The sequence below is a fragment of the Periplaneta americana genome, chromosome 11 (genome assembly GCF_040183065.1).
Source record: "Periplaneta americana isolate PAMFEO1 chromosome 11, P.americana_PAMFEO1_priV1, whole genome shotgun sequence".
Classification (NCBI taxonomy): Eukaryota; Metazoa; Arthropoda; class Insecta; order Blattodea; family Blattidae; genus Periplaneta; species Periplaneta americana.
In genome coordinates, this window is record NC_091127.1 from 147801018 (window position 1) to 147815765 (window position 14748).

The following is a 14748-nucleotide window of genomic DNA, read 5'->3' on the forward strand; positions in this document are numbered from 1 at the left end:
AGCACTTCAGTAGCAAATGTAACTTTATACCAAACCAAAGAATATTTCTGTTTCTGAGAATATTTAATTTCTTTCTCAAAGAAAACAATATATTGTGTTTATATGTTATAAAGAATTGCATTTTGTGTTCTATGTGAATACGTGACTACACTTTTTATCAGTTTATTACCGGTACAGTAACTTATAATTAAAAATGTCAAACTACTATATGACGGTATTAAAGAGTATTTATAATCATAAATTTATGTAAGTAATCGACCTTTTGGAATTTATGAATTTATTCCATATACTGTAGCTATTTCAGACTCACTATAATATGTCTGCCGTTATAATTAGATTTATGTTTAAAAATGACACATGTCATATTATTTTCTGATGTAAAAGACTCCGTTTCATATGAAGTTGCTAGATTAGTTCCTTATTTATTAATTAAAGCATAAACAATTGTCTGTGAACTACCAATATTTCATATCTTAACGACTTTAAAATGCCATTCATTCAAGATGATTTCAAAGTTATTTGAAAACATATTTTTACTTTTCACCATAATAAGAGTATTCCATTATTGTATAATCAAAAGAATCATCTCTTTATTCAAAATAAAACAAGTATGCACTATGCAGAAGAAACTTTTGATAACCAATGTTGCCATATCCACTTATCAGTTTGAGAATATACCTACCGTACATGCAATATGTGAATGTCTTTTATATGGATTTTGTGTTAAGTGAAACTGTATATCATGTCTTTTCCATTACTTATATAGCATAGACTGCGAAATGAATGAAATGTAGATTGTTTGAGAGGGAGCCTTATCATTAGGCCTACATATCAAGTGAGAACAAAACAGAATTTACTTTTGTTCAGCTTTTGGTATAATTTTAATTTGTATGGCTAATACTGTGTCACTATAAAGGTAAAATAATGAACTTTAGGAATTTTATTATTAAAATACTATCAAATTATCGTTATATATAGTTTATGTTAGCTAATTGTGAATATAAATGTACCTCAAATTAAATTACACCTTTTCCACATGTATTTCAGAACTGGTCAATTTAATTTCAGTAAGCATTATTTGTAGTTCAGATTAATCAATTTAATTTCAGAAAGCGTCATTTGTATTTCAGATTAATCAATTTAATTTCAGAAAGCGTCATTTGTATTTCAGATTAATCAATTTAATTTCAGAAAGTTTCATTAGTAAGCTTACTTCATAAATAGTACATTGCATTTCAGAAAACAACATTTGCATTTCAGAATAAAAGTAAATTGTATTTCAGAAAGCATCATTTGTATTTCAGAAAAAGTAAATTGCATTTCAGAAGTATAAATCCACAATTTGCTATTTTCCAGAGGTTTCTTTTTTAGAGGTTATTTAACGAAGCTGTATCAACTACTAGGTTATTTAGTGTCCATGGGATTGATAATGAAATGGTATTTGGCGAGATGAGGCCGAAAATTCGCCATAGATTACCTGACATTCGCCTTATGATTGGGGAAAATCTCGGAAAAAACTCAAACAGGTAATCAGCCCAAGCAGGAATCGAACCCATGCACGAGTGCAATTTTAAACCAGGAGGCAAGCACCTCAGCCAACTGAGCTACGCTGGTGGCTCAAGATCTGTTCAAGATAAAAGATTTCACTGTGGTGCTTCATTGGATCACAAAATACAAGGTACCAGTATTTCAATACAGTAATTTTATAAAGTCTGAAGTTTTTTTTTCTCGGATTGGGTGTTATTCTTAAAAAGGTATTTGGGAGTGCAAGCTGGACCAATTTTATAATAAACATCATTGTATTAAAAAATCAGTGCTTGTATTAAAATGTTATTTTCTGCAATTATCTGAAATATAAATGATGATTTCTGAAATACAATTGATGTTCTCTGAAATACAATTGCCTGAACTGAAGTACGATTGACCCTTTCTGAAATACAATTGACTGAACTCAAATAAAATTGACGTTTTCTGAAATACAATTGCCAGAACTCAAATACAATTGACCCTTTCTAAAATACAATTGTCTGATCTCAAATACAATTGACCCTTTCTGAAACACAAATGACTGAACTCAAATACAATTGACCCTTTCTGAAATACAATTGATTGATCTCAAATACAACTGACCCTTTCTGAATACAAATGACTGAACTCAAATACAATTGACCCTTTCTGAAATACAATTGACTGAACTCAAATACAATTGACGTTTTCGGAAATACAATTGGCTCAACTGATAGGTACAATTGATGCTTTCTGAAATACATTTGATTTATCTGATATAGTACAAATGATGTTTTCTGAAATACATCTGATTTATCTGATATAAGTTACAAATGATGCATTCTGAAATACAGCTGGAAAAGGTGTAGATTATATGGGGCAGATGCACATCCAGCATTCTTTAAAGGGGCCAAGGAACAAAAATAAGCCTAACATGTTATATTTAAAAAGTGCATAACTTAACTAATATTACATACCTATTAATTTTAAGAACTGCAATAACATAAATATAAATTATCTTCGTTGTTGATTACATTACCTATGAAACTAGGACACAATTCATAATTTATTACTGCGGTACCTACAGGCTACAGTCCCCATTTTTACCTGTAATAAGAATATTAATATATTTAGCTAAGAATTCAATTTCATTCAAGTCTAAGAATGGCTTCATATTTATTTTATAATAGAATAACCTTATAACACTATACATTGTTCAAATCGTGCTTCACTACTTAAAATAATGTCATCAGTTGTTTTATTACCAGCTCAACTATTTTGCAAAGGTGAACAGCCTAAGACTCTTAATGTGGATTATGTTACCATTCCTTATCACTCTCTCTTGAGTTTAAGAAAGTAGTTAAAAGGAACCATTACACGTCCAACAATTTATGCATTGTAAAGAAGTTCGATTATGCATATTTATGCTTACATGCTTTAGAGATTGTAATACCATTTTCTTTTACGTAATGAGACGTCATATTTTTAAATTATATATTTAATAATAACTATATAATTGTTAGATCGTATGTATCAAATCATATTGAACTCATTATATAAAATTATACTATTAAATTAATACAAAGATTGAATAATACGAACATTTATCAGTATTTTAATAGGAACAAATTACATAACAGAAAGTTTTCTCTGTTTTATAGTACCATGTTTCATTGTTATTTCTGTAAATTCCTCTTCAGATGATATGCATGTAGATAAGCCATGCTGATATGTTGCTTTACTATTCCTGTCCAGTAAATCCATGTATGTTCATCATCTATGATGTGCAAGTTGTGGAAAGATCAAGATTTCTTCCGAAACTGTAGGTTTTCTCCATTATGAAATGGTTACAGAATGTAAACAAGAACGTCTCTTATTAAGAGCACAGCGTCCTGGATCAGTATGAGGTAAGTTCAGTCACATTCGATGTGAGAGCAACACATTCCATGTACATAATATGTAACTTGAAATTTAATTGTAATGCGTTTCTTTGACATGTTACACCAAACTAGATAATTGGACTAGAACAAATGGTGAGATTATTTCACTGGATTACTTCGCATATAATTGTACAATTATTACCAGTACAAGTGAAAGAAACCTTTTCACAAGCTGAATACTGGTAGGTACTAGTTTATGATTTTTTTTATTCTCGCACTTGGCGAATTCTTATCACATCTGGCGTTATGGCAGCCAAATTTAAATAAAAACGAATAAAGATTACGCTAATGGTGGAAACGAAATCACTTGATTTCTTATGTCCTTCCAAGTTACCGGGAAATTAAAGAAAAGTAAAATAACCATAAAGAATCATTTAGTAATTATGGGATGTTGATCCATCTATCTTTGTAAGAGAGTAAGAATATTCATTCATGAAAGATTTTAAAAGTATTTTAAATTACTTTTGTGATATTAGTATAAAGAATGCTCAATTTCGAACAAGAATTAAAATGTGGAACTCAAATACAGGAAAGTTTTCAATCAACATTTTCCTAATTCCTAGTATCCATTTGTTTGAAATTGCTTTTTATTCGATATAGTGACAAAATGTGGCATATACTCAAATCTCTAATGCATTTTTATATGCTATTCTCCTCATACTCGTACAATAATGATGATGAGGATATCAAGAGTAGGCCTATGGCTTGAGGGAATGATAATTTCTTTTAAATTAAATGACCCTTTCGTAAAATAATTTTCAGTGCATGTGAGTTGATTTTCTTCTTTCTTGCACTTTGTACTTACTTATGGCTTTTAAGGAACCCTCACATAAGCCCGCCATCTGTCCCTAACCTGAGCAAGATTAATCCAGTCACTACAATCATATTCCACCTTCCTCAAATCCATTTTAACATTATCCTCCCATCTAAGTCTTGGCCTCCCCAAAAGTCTTTTTCCCTTCGGCCTTCCAACTAACACTCTATATGCATATCTGGATTCGCCCATCTCAAACATCTGGATTTAATATTCCTAATTATGTTAGGTGAAGAATAAAATGCGTGCAGTTCTGCGTTGTGTAACTTTCTTCATTCTTCTGTAACTTCATCCCTCTTAGCCACAAATATTTTCCTAAGCACCTAATTCTCAAACAACCTGAATCTCTGTTCCTCTTTCAAAGTGAGAGTCAAAGTTTCACAACCATAAAGAACAACCGGTAATATTACAAATCTTTTAAAATTATCGTTTATTTAACGACACTCACAACTGCCGAGGTTATATCAGCATCGCCGGTGTACCGGAATTTTGTCCTGTAGGAATTCTTTTACGTGCCAGTAAATCTACTGACATGAGCCTGTCGCATTTAAGCACACTTAAATGTCATCGACCTGGGCCGGGATCGAATCCACAATCTTGAGCACAGAAGGCCAGTGCTATACCAACTACGCTACCCAGGTCGACTATATAATGTATCTTAGATTCTGAAATGTACAAGTGTTTCTCATACCTATGCTTCATGTTAACAACATAGTTCTTTTCTGTTCCAGTCCCAAATCATCTTCGTTTGTCTTACAATAAATTAATTCAAAAGTGATTGTTATTTAGGTAAACTGCAGAATACAATGCAAGTGAAATTGGTACAAAATGTGTTGCATCTCTCCTTTCTGTTAGTTTCCATTTATATTAATAAACAGCATAAATGTTCAACTATAGGCTTGTAAGTCTCTTGCACTTAAGGTCACTGGAATGGAAGGCTAGATCATAATACATTATTTAGACATTATTATTTATTTTAAGAGAATATTGCTTAGACCTGTCAGCCCACAATAATGAGAAAGAAACATTAATATCAGATGTTTAAAAATGAATAAGTCGTTTGAATAACCCTATTTGTCCAAGAAATTAAACTTTAATTAAAAAACAGCCCTGCCCTAGACTTCCCTCGCAATCATCACTTAAATGCCCTTTCAAATACTGGAAAAATCGAATTTCTGGAGTGTATGTATATATCTACATCCAAAGGATGCATTAAGACTGAAATCCTGGAAGTAATTTTTTTTGTTTTGGACTAACAAGGCTTTCTAAACGACTGATTCAGATATAAATATTTCGCTTATAGCGAGCTTCAATTTAATTTTGTTTTTTTTTTTTTTTAAGATTAAACATGAGATTCATTCCTTGAAAAACATTTGAAGGAAATTTTCTCGAAGTAAGGCCTAAAAAAAGTTCCACTTCCATTAAACTATGCACCCACATTTCATTCAGTTATTAGATCTCAGTCTCACCAAGATTAAAAACTTACATAACTAGTTAGAATAGTTGCAGAGAGGAATTATCAGTTACCCCAAGCCAAAACAAATGCTACTTAAATTCGGTTATATATTTCTTTATGATAATGGTCGAAACAATGGAACCTATTGGTACTTATGAAAGAATAGCAAAAGCCAGTTTATATGAAGATTTTGGGCTTTTCAACTCTGTAACATTTAAATTCTACGACGTTTCAAGATTAGTAGGTACTTAAAGTTTTCATCCTAGAGTTTTATTTTCCAAGACCTCAATGGTCGCCTACATTACTTGTTCATTATGCTTGATTCATCAAAACAAGTAGATAAAGGAAACCTTTGTTCTTTACATATTTATACAAGTAGCCTCTTGAACCTGATCAATTAATGTCAGTTGTATCTGTCACGTGAAGTTAGCTATACCCATATAATCAGTTTTTGTTTTTGGTGCAGTAAGCCTATCCTTTGTCTAGTTAATTGGGATAGCCAAACATGATGGATACCATACAACAAAGTAAGCAATCTTTCTATCCATTTTGAATCTTGCGTACACTACTTTTAACACTTGAATATAATTAACTGATTAACTAGTGGACTTACTCGTGTTAATTATGTAAGATTTGTGCGGCTTACAGCTGTTTCAGTGCTTCACGCACCATCCTCAGAGCCTACTAGATCATGGCTTCATCTCGAACTTCTCTGCCTGTTATGTGGATGTGTTTGATTGTTGAAAGGTGTTGAAGAGTGGAGTCAAATAGTGTGTGTGTACTGAAATTGATCTGTGCGTTGAGAATTTGATCGGGGTGTGTTTTAGTGTGTTTGTATATTTCGTATTGTTCTAATGTGTTGAGTTTTTGGTTCTTGGGTTGTATGTGTAGGATTTCCATGTCTGCATTTATGTTATTGTATGTATGGTCAATTTCAGTACACACACACTATTTGACTCCACTCTTCAACACCTTTGAACAATCAAACACACCCACATAACAGGCAGAGAAGTTCGAGATGAAGCCATGATCTAGTAGGCTCTGACGATGGTGCGTGAAGCACTGAAACAGCTGTAAGCTGTAACACGAGTAAGTCCGCTAGTTAATCAATTAATTACATTCTTTCTAATTTCGCGCAATAGGATCCAGGGAAATTTTGATGAAATAAAATCTCTCAAGGTTGAAACATACAATAATTTTCATCACCCAATCATCGTGGAAGTCTAAAACCTCATAAAAGTTACTTTACATTATATTACATCTATATCTAGTCTGCCAATTACAAAGGAGTAGAAAAAAATAAACAAGGACTGTTAAACAGTAATGGAACGTGATTATAGAGTTTTAATGTCTTAAGCAGGGTTGCCAGATTCTCTCATCAGAAATCCAGGACAGCTGATGATACTGCGTTCCTGCCTTAATGTAACTACACATTTGAATTAACTCAATTTGCAATGCAACTGATTTTATTCGTTTTATCCCAAACTTTTAATTTTATTACATTTTTCCTAGATTATGAAATTTCCTTTGAATTATTAATAAAATCTGAAAAAATAATATCATATTACATCCTGTTGTATTCAGAAGAAATTCGTGATACAGTGTTTAAATTCTATTATAATAAATCAACTTCCAAAGAGACTAAAGAATAAAGATACTGTATAATAAGCCTACCTAGTACAGACTACAGTAGTCTATACCAGTAGTGGCCCGCGGTTACAAAGGTTGGCAGTTCTGCATGAAAAATAGTGTATTTAGCAAACGCATGCTGTTTATTGCATCTAAATCGGATAACGCGTGTAATTACAGCCCCTTCTCGAAGTTGACTGTGCACCTGAAATTGTACTCCAACCATTCGGCCGCTACACCTCTCCCACCTGGTACAACTAGTCACGTAGTGGAGATGTCACCCACATGCTTTTCTAGTTTTTTAAGTCAAATTAACTAAATCCTTCACTCCGGTGTTTGTCCAGGTATTTTCTCCTCTAAACAGAATACACGGGTGGGGGAGAAAGCGTTTTCATGAACGCAGCAAAAAACCAATCGTTTCCATTACACATTTCGGTATTAAAATGACCAGTAGCGTACATGATTTCCTCGACTTTTTCCAGAAATGTCAATATTTAAATTTTGTATAGGACGTCCTAATGTCTTTAGTTAACATGCAATTTCTCTTTTAATTTCGAAAAGGGTTGGTCGATTAGGTTTTCATTTCATTCATTTCTAATATAAAATATTTCCTTAGACACACTGACTAATCACATCACACCACCCACAGTACTATAACACACTGGAACTGTAATGATATACAGTAGTCCAGAAGCCTACGTGTTCTAACGCAGATCATAAAGAGATGAGGGTGTTGGCCGTTCTTTTGTATATTCGGAGAGAGCTGCTTCGGCTGCAGCTCTAATGCAGTCTTATGGGACGGTGAAGAAAACCAGTTTTCTGCTGCCGACTACCCTACATTGAGCTCCAGCAGCTGCCGATCACAGATCCGAAAGTACACTACAGCTAAAATTCTCGAGCAGTTCAAGGCTCCTACAGACAGTAAAATCTCGAATCGAAGGAGAATGAATTGGAAAAATAAATGAAACAATGAACTAGATTACATAAAAGCACGTTTTACATTTTTAATTTTTTCAGGTCCATTTAAATGGTGGTTCTGCAGCTCTGCAGTTCTTATTGTAGAGCCATCCCTGGTCTATACTATTATAGTTTTTATTTCAATACAACTGGATAGAAGGCACCAGTTGATATTGACGACGATATTGAACATAGGTTGAACAGGGACTTGTAAAAATGAAGAAGGAATTTTAAAAACAATTTATAAAAATGAGCGAAAATTGTATTTTTTTTTTTTCCATTTTTTTGATATTCCGGGACAAATGTAACTCAATCCAGGACACAGGACACACCATGAAAATCCAGAACAATTCTGACAAATCCAAGACGTCTGACAACACTAGTCTTAAGTGAAAAATAACCTCTTTATCACTGTAGTAAATTTTCCAGGATCAGCGACTTAACTACTGGCTTAAGAAAAAAACTGAATAGGTACTGTGATTGTTACCAAGCTATTCACCAATTTTCTGCGCGTATAATTTGTGTATGTGTATAGTAGAATATAAATTAAAAATTATGTATGATGACTCGGTCAACATGAGACAGATGAACTGCATCTAATAGTGGGATTTCTTTGAATACCAGGACTAAAGAGTAAGTCCAGAGAAAAATAGTACAAAAAAAATGAAAACATTACTTTTAAGAAATTAATATGAACATATGTCGATTTATTTACAACTTTGGGAATGTCTCCATTCTATGAATGTTGTTGTTGTTGTTTTCTAATGCTAGGCATTTGACAAAGTCATTTGATCTCTTGCACTCCAATATTTTTCAAAGATATTGTCATGGTTAGCCACTGACGCACAGATTTTGAGATGTTCTGAATCCATTTCTTGATTTGAGTTGCACAATGGACAGTTAGGAGACTGATATATTCCAAGTCTATGCAGATACTTGGCCAAACAATCATGGCCTGTTGCCAATCTAAATGCAGCTCGGATGATTTGTGTGGTAAATCGGGAATCAACTGTGGATTATGATGCAGAGAGTTCCATTTTTTCCCTTGAGATTGTGTTATCAAATTTTGTTTGTTGAAGTCTAAGTGTGTAGATTTAATAAATATTTTCACAGAGTAATACGTAGATTTAGTAACAGGTCTGTAAGTAGCAGTGCTGCCCTTCTTTGCTAAAGCATCCGCATTCTCGTTTCCCAGGATTCCACAATGGGATGGTATCCATTGGAATGCAATTCTTCTGTTGAGTGCTATTAGTTGGGAGAGCATTTTATTCATTTCTGCTGTTTGAGATGAAGGTGTGTGTCTAGAGACTATTGATAGAATAGCTGCTTTGGAGTCTGACAATATAACTGAATTTTTAAATTTATTGATGTGACAGAGAAGATTCCTGAGACTTTCACTTATTGCAGTGATTTCTCCATCAAAACTGTTGTTCCATATCCAAGAGATCTATAAAATGAGAAGAGACAGCACGTAACACCTGCACCTGCACCTTGTTCCCTGGAGATCAAGGATCCGTCGGTGTATAAATGAAGCCAATTTTGTGGAGGGTACCTAATATTAATTGTCTCTAAAGACAATTGTTTCATTATTTCAGTGTTTACTTCTGATTTCAATATTTCTTGTGTTAAATTTAGATTATACTCTATATTTAATAGTGTTAAAGCGTTTGGTTTAATTTGTAAGTTTTCTTTTAAATTCGTGATGTTGATTTTCTGTTTTACAAATGTAACCTTCATCTTACGATGTTTGGGTGACGTATATACGTCCGTTGATGCGACATATTAATGAATTAAATACTATTATAGTCACAATCATGCCATGATATGAAAGAAAAATTTCACAACCTCGAGCGGGAATCGAACCTGCGACTTCCTGTTCTCCGGTCAGGCGCTCTACCACTGAGCTATCGAGTTCGTCTCACGCCAAAGGCTCGGAATTATCCTTTCATACTGGCGACTCTGTTATAGAGTACTGTCCATAGCGTCTGATCTTAGTCAGCACTGCTTAATACCATGGCATGATTGTGACTATAATAGTATTTAATTCATTTCTGTTTTAATTCTTGAACCATGGATATGAAACTTTTTTGAGTTTTTAATCTACGGAGTGGACTGTATGAATGCCAATTGTTATTCTATGAATGTAAATTTACTCACAACCTTTTTAGTGTGAAAAATGTCAGTAGTAGGAAATACAGTGCAATGGTGGCATGATTCGGGTAAACACAATGCAATACCGATGTATTCTTTTAGTTGCAATATTGCTTACTGTAGCGTCTAAAGTTTGATTATGTTTCTTAATTTATTTTATACTCTGCATTCAAGCTTCTAGTGGGGCAAATGAATGTCAATATTGATTATTTCTACCAAAATCACAGACATTCGAGTCTCTAACGAGGATAAAATTGAAAAATAACAGTTTCGTTGTTGAAAACAAGCATTGATTATAGTCCCAATATTAAGTCAGTCTTAATAGTACAAGTTCAATTTTGTTCATACTACAAAGCATATAAATACTTCATATCATAAAATTCATCTCTGCAACTACAGTAGTTCTTATAGGATTCATTTTTTAGTTTAATACTAAAATGAGGCAGACATGTGAGCAATTATGACTTACTTTTCCTTTCACAATGGTGCTATGATCACTGAAGTAAATCACACTGTCAAGAGATATGCACATTACAAAGGCCAACTCCTGTTTATTCAGCTATGTGAGCCTGCCTCTCTTCTCTGACGGTCATTTATTCCATTTTCAATTCATGAAAACGTTGATATCTGTTACCTTGTTGATAAATAGTAAGTTAAACAAACAAAGTTACAGACAACATTCTTTATAAAAGAAAGGACCAACTAAGGTGCCATAAAAAACACAACATATGAAGTACGTATTCTATTACTCACCTCTCATTTAAGGTGTCACAAAAAAACACAACATTATTCAGAATACCCAAGTCTATTACACATACGTATTTCATTTTGCACTGAATGACTGTGAACAAGTAGGAGTTGGCTGTAATGTTCATCACAGTTCAATATAAATCAGAACACATGATAAAGAACTATCACTGGTAAAGAGCTTCATATTATTGCAGAATGACAGCAAATTGCCACAATTATTACCTTCCAGTTAATTTTTAATTTGTCTTTCATAAATGTCATACATTCTGTTATGAAATTCTGTAATAAATGACAATCATAATATTGTAACTCAAGCTGTAGTATAAAAGAATGAAAGATTACAGCTTTTGTATTAAATTATGCAGTATATTGACAAGGATATATTTACATATTTACAAAATTGGTAAATATATGTAATTTTCAATATAAAATAGCTAAAAAATTCAATATATCCATCGAGTGCAGTACAATGTACCGGCAATCGTCGAAATATAATGAAGTCACTTTCTCTCTACCATGTAGTTTAAGATTGTTATTCAGTCCACCTTATAAGAGAAATGGGATATACAATGCATCAATTGACTTACTATAGTGAAGCTATAAATGAAAGATCACTTGAAAGAGCAATGACAAAAGTGATAATGAAATAACTGATAAGGATGTTACAATAGAGATGCAAACGTAACTTGAGAATATTTTAGAACCTAAGTATAATTTAGTTAGTAACAATGTTTGACTATGTCATAATTTATTCATAACATAAATTGCTATTTTTTGATCAGCCAAGCCCTAATATTCGTCACTTTCATAACATCAATAACAGAAATACTTCGTAGAATAAACTCAATTAACGATCTTAAACATGTTGATCCAACTTAAATTCAGATCTGATACAATTTACAGTCTCAAATTAATTTTTTCGTTTCTTGTAAAATTGTACTTTTTGGAGTTGGTACCTTTTGGAAATCAGCTGAGTTGGAAGTTAAGGATAAGTTACTCTATTTAATTTCATTCAATCAGTCGCAGAAACATGTACAGCTAGTACCGGTATTGTGCTCATATGAGCATTATAAAACTTTTAGTCAAATGTCAATAAAAATAAATGTTGTAAGAAATTTAAGTTCCGATAACTCTGAACTATCATCAATAGTTAAACACTTTATGAATCAGACGAAAGATGAATAACTTGCAAAACCATGTGAGAGCTCTTTACCAGATGATGTAACAAGAGCAAATAACAATGTAACGAAATAGGAAATGAACATTATCAGCAATCATACTTAATAGATGTTCTTAGCAGAAATAATAAAACAAATAATTTAAATTTCCTATAATATATTGAACTACTTGGAATATCTTACCGTCATTTTCTATCAGATTTGAACCATGTTTATTTATGTGTACCAGTACTATACAAGTTGAAACAAACTGTAGTTTAGACTCCATTCTTAACATCACACATGTATACCTTACATTTCCACACTGATAGGCACATATTACGCATGATAAATATCATGCCCTTATTTTTGTCATGCTTTGTTATTTTATTACTCACAAATTAATGCAACTTTGAAAATCACAGCTTATAATATCCATAAAACTGTGCACTGTCCAACATCAATAAACTTCTTCAAAACTTGTTGGATATAAATTTTCCTTCGTATACATTTCGAAGAAGGTGCTGATGCCAAAAATAACTATGGCACATATCATTAATACCGATGCGATCACATCAGATTGATAACATCTGAAGTCCCTGACTTGGAGTTACAAAATGTCGAAGTCACAGTTTTTAATAATCTCCAGGTCGTTGAAAATGCACCATGTGAATTAATGACACAAATGAATTTAAGGAATGCAGGTACTTCTAAACCATCACTCTCAGTTTTTCTTTCATGTCTAGTGATATAGTTTCATCTTTTTTAAAAAGGAATGATACCATAGCCAACGTTTAAGTGTGAGAAAATAACTCACATCACCTGGAAACTTGTATCCCTGATTGTCTAACAATTAAATGCGAACTAAGAGAGCGAAAATTCTCCAAGTGGATTGAAGTCTTTTTGGTGAGAACTATTGGCAGCTCTTCGGTAGCCCCAATAATGCATAGCAGGGGCACAGGCTCTTTGAATAGCTTGTACTTCAGAAAAGGTAAGGTCTTGACGCCAATGAAAAGGGGCGGACTTAGAATTGCGGTATGTACTCGACACACCACCTACGTTCACTTTCGTATGAGTGTCCAGGAAGAGCTGAATATTGGGATGGAAGTCTAAACCGAAGAATCGGAACAGATCCTGAACACTCTTGTGTGGATCCAATGAAAGATCTTCATACCGCACAGCCCTGGAAAAGATAAATTTAACTCTTAAGTGAACTTAATTTAGTTTTAAAGCAGTGATGGGTCGTGTATAATTTACAGTATAAGGTGGTTGCAGTTAACTTATATATCTATCTATTTTATATTCTGAAATGGCATTTAAACCATACATCATATACTTAACCCCAGCAGAAAGAAATAAGTAGTAACATATAACAGGGTTTCTTTTTACAATTAACTTATCAAGAGGACCAGATACAACTAAGTGACTTTAATAAAAAAAAAAAATTTTTTTTTGTAAAATTTATGTTCAATGACACTTCAAATTTAATATTTCAAAATATTAGCGTTGAACTCTTTCCAGCAAGTGTCCTTTTTCAAAAGTTTTATAACTGTATGCAAATTACACTGTGGCTACATCCACTTTCCTTAACCTACAGTAAAATCCTGATAAGACGCTGTTCAAGGGACCGGGTGTAAAACGCATATTAACCGGGACCGCGTATTAGGGGGGTATACTAATTTTGACTTATATACAGTGTCTGTTAGCATTTTTCTTTATTGAAATACATGATTCATGAAAGGTAATATAGTATTACTCCATTATGTAATTACTGTACTGTACGTCAAAAACATTTACAATATGTACCGGTACTGTACTTAATTCTTTCGGAAAAAAAAAAAAAAAAGAAGCCATTTATAGTTGTTTGCCGTGTGCGTGTTCTCCAAGTCCTCATGTTTACCACACTTCAGTTTCCTGCGATTACATCCTCCTGACATCGCAGCTGTAGTGATTGAGTAGCGATTTTTTATTATCGTTCTTAATGTTGATGATGGGATTACTAATGCATCAGAGAGTTGTTTCTGAGTAAGAGTACTGTTCTCTTCGTACTTTCGTAAGATTTCCAATTTTTCCGACACAGAAAGGGCTTTTTGTTTAACACTCATTGTAATCACATTCACAGACACTTCAATACACTAAAGAACAACAAACTGCCCAGCAAAAATTTCCAGAATTTTATTATGGCCGAGTGAGGAATACTGTTTGAGAGAGGGGGTTAGCAAGAGGGTGAGGTATTGTAACTGTATGTAGGCTTTAACCACGCAGATAAGGAGTCGAATAAGAGAGCGTAACAAGAGGGTGGGGTATACTGAGGTATGAAGTATGAAGGTTTAAATGCGCAGGTAAAGGGTCGAATACCAATACTTTTCAGGTTAATGGCACCAGTAA

General features: G+C 33.1%; 1 protein-coding gene across 3 annotated transcripts in view; it reads right to left on the reverse strand.

Annotated features, from left to right (window-relative positions):
- Positions 1 to 6164: 6164 nt before the first annotated feature.
- The window catches only part of LOC138709440 (carbohydrate sulfotransferase 5-like), a 585125-nt gene continuing 576541 nt past the window's right edge, over positions 6165 to 14748 (reverse strand). For all 3 annotated transcript variants that reach the window (XM_069840209.1, XM_069840207.1, XM_069840208.1), the window contains one exon: positions 6165 to 13543. In XM_069840209.1, coding sequence (XP_069696310.1) covers positions 13225 to 13543 — 319 coding nt within the window. In that variant the 3' untranslated portion in view covers positions 6165 to 13224. The remainder of the gene's footprint in view (positions 13544 to 14748) is intronic.